Raw genomic sequence first — 2,749 nt, 5'->3', positions numbered from 1 at the left:
AATCAGCACAGACACTACCAGATACTAAGCCGGAAATATTTTTACGCATTCTTCGGATTATAAAAATATTTACGTTTTTACTAACTGGCTGATTCGCAATCATATTTATATCTTTCTGATGTTTTACATGCCTATTTTTCGTGCTTGATCGAATAGTAGAGATTGTATTTATATGTGGACAAGTTAAGACAATTTACTCAAGTTGTGCAAAAAGATAAGTCCATTGAATTATTTCTGTATTTTACTGAAATGTATAACCAAATGAATTGAATAGGTGTAGTTGATTTCTATAGTTTTCAATATTAAAAAACTCCTCAGTCATTTTACTATACAAGCAGGAATCAAAATAAAATATACTTTCCTAAAAAAAATCTTTAATGGTCAATGGTCGTATTGATATTGGACTCAATATATAATCGTTTAACATGATCACGTCGGTAACATAAGTAGATACAATTTATTAAAATCATTTTACCCTGATGTATGGCTATAATCCTGTATGGACCAAAGGGTCTAAAAAAGTATAATTATAATTTATTATATACTTTGTGTAAATTTTTTTTTAAGTAATACGTCATTGGTGAAATCAAACAAAAAATTTCTAAAGATTTATATCTACTTATCAAACATATAATCATACTTGCTAATTCACAGCTTAATATATAAGGTATAACAATTTATTATATTAAGCATATTTAAGTATAAAAATCATAACCAATTAAAAAAAAATTCTTTCGATAAATAAAATCCCTGTAGATTTATGCATTCTTAACCTACTCAGATTTTTAACACAATTAAATTTAATAATTTGACCAAATATAAAACACTGGTTTAAAATTCGATCTAATCATAAAAACAATTTTATTTTATGCACCAATAGGAACAATAAATGTACAGGTAATAAAAAAAAATTATGAATTTTCGTGATTCAACTATATTCAACTTGTATGTGTTAAAAAATTAAGCCATAAAATAGCCTTTATGATATTACGAATCTTGCAGAACCTATTGACAAAACTTGTATGAAAGTCAATTGAAAACTATATGGAATTGGAAAAAATATCAACCGTTGTAGGTCTTTGATTTTATTTAGGTAGCTTGTAAATAAATGTATTAATTATAGCTCATCTTGATTTTCATTGCCGTAAAAAATAAATAATGCCAGTGCTCTTAAATGACTTAAATGATTTAAATATAAACTACACATATTTTTAACACATTAATTTGGGTGGTTTTGATCAAATTTGAAATACAAGACTAAAATTTTATCGAATTATAATAATTATTTTACTTTCTGTAATCAATGGGAACTCTATACACAGGGGCGGATTTAACAATTTTCCGCCCCCATGCCAAATTAAATTTGCCGCCCCTATCCAAAAAAAAACTTTTAAACTACTTTTTTAATAAGTTATCCTCATATTAATTTATTTTTTCAATACCTAATACCAATACAATTAATTTTCATTAAATAAACTAAAAAAAATTCTGATTCTAATATAACATCTTTTGTTTATTTTTTCAAAGTAACAATACATAATTTAATAAATATAATAAAAAAATTAATTATTTTAATTAATTAAATACATTTTATTTAATTTTAATATTACATAGGTTTTCTTCTTGATTTAATGCTTGAGAATTCATCAATAATGAGTTTAATAATTTCTTCATATATTGTAGATGATAAATACGAAGTATTTCCACTTCCAGAATTTTGAAATCGAGTTACATGTTGAGATAAAAAGGGATCAAATTCAGAAAGTAATTCTACAATCATTAAAAAATTACCGTTATTTACGGATCCTATTGTTTCGTCGTGTCCGCGAAATGGAAGTCCACGTGAGGCTAATTTTTTAACAATTGCTACAATTCTAGTTAAGACACTTCTCCAATATATTTTTTCTTGATTTACTTGCTCCGTTAATTTTGAATCAATACGTTGTGTTACGTTACCTCTATCTATAAGTTTAACAACACAAGTTCTATGACATGGAGAATTTTCGTGCTCTTTTAATCGCACAGATGCAGATCTCCAGTCATTGTACCCTTCAGATGCTAAATATGAATCATTATTAATTTCTTTGAATAATCTACATGGTCCACAAAATACTTTTCCTGTTATTTCAGAATAAATTAACCACGGTCTATTGATGATTTGTCCATTAAAATGTTTTCTCTCAAACATATTTTTCGTTAATAAACGTTTTTCCCCATCATTATATATACGCAGCGATTTAGAAAAATCAATGTTTTTATTTTGTATAGACTATACATAAATAAGAAAAATATTTGTTTTTCGTGAAACAACGAATCCTGCTGTGTGAGCCCCTATTTAAAACGCAAGATTTCAAAAAGCACATTCTCAAGTATGGGATCACTTATGTACCTACCAAATTTTAGAACCATCATAGTGCAATAGGCTTGGATGATTCCCCCCCCCCAGTGACCAAATTTCGTACACAATATAACGTATATATAATAATATGTATAATGTGTATAGATATATTATAATATTATATATTTAACTGAATATACAATACATCAATATTAAAATCTTTATATCCCCCCTCGCAGTGGAAAAATCCTAGATACGCTACTGATACAAACATTGCATTTTACTTACTAATATAGATAGATATAAAGAGATAAGCCTAATATGATCTGCAAAATTTCAACCGTATAGTTCATCAACAATATATCGTATGCTATAATGACAGTTATACTTTTCTGGGATTTTATGAATAAT

General features: G+C 26.5%; 1 protein-coding gene across 1 annotated transcript; it reads right to left on the bottom strand.

Annotated features, from left to right (window-relative positions):
- Positions 1-1,606: 1,606 nt before the first annotated feature.
- Positions 1,607-2,188, bottom strand: LOC149055708 (zinc finger MYM-type protein 1-like). The gene has a single exon (XM_089226931.1). It carries the CDS (start codon positions 2,186-2,188, stop codon positions 1,607-1,609), a length of 582 nt encoding a protein of 193 aa, XP_089083057.1.
- Positions 2,189-2,749: the final 561 nt, after the last annotated feature.

The sequence above is a fragment of the Diuraphis noxia genome, unplaced genomic scaffold (assembly GCF_037042655.1).
Source record: "Diuraphis noxia isolate RWA-SAM2 unplaced genomic scaffold, SU_Dnox_SAM2 contig0004, whole genome shotgun sequence".
Lineage (NCBI taxonomy): Eukaryota > Metazoa > Arthropoda > Insecta > Hemiptera > Aphididae > Diuraphis > Diuraphis noxia.
The sequence above is the reverse complement of the archived record's forward strand: the minus strand, read 5'-3'. Positions and strand labels throughout refer to the sequence as shown.

What these genes read in the sequence shown, in the direction of transcription:
- LOC149055708 (XM_089226931.1), bottom strand. Translation starts at nt 2,188, where the DNA reads ATGTTTGAGAGAAAACATTTTAATGGACAAATCATCAATAGACCGTGG.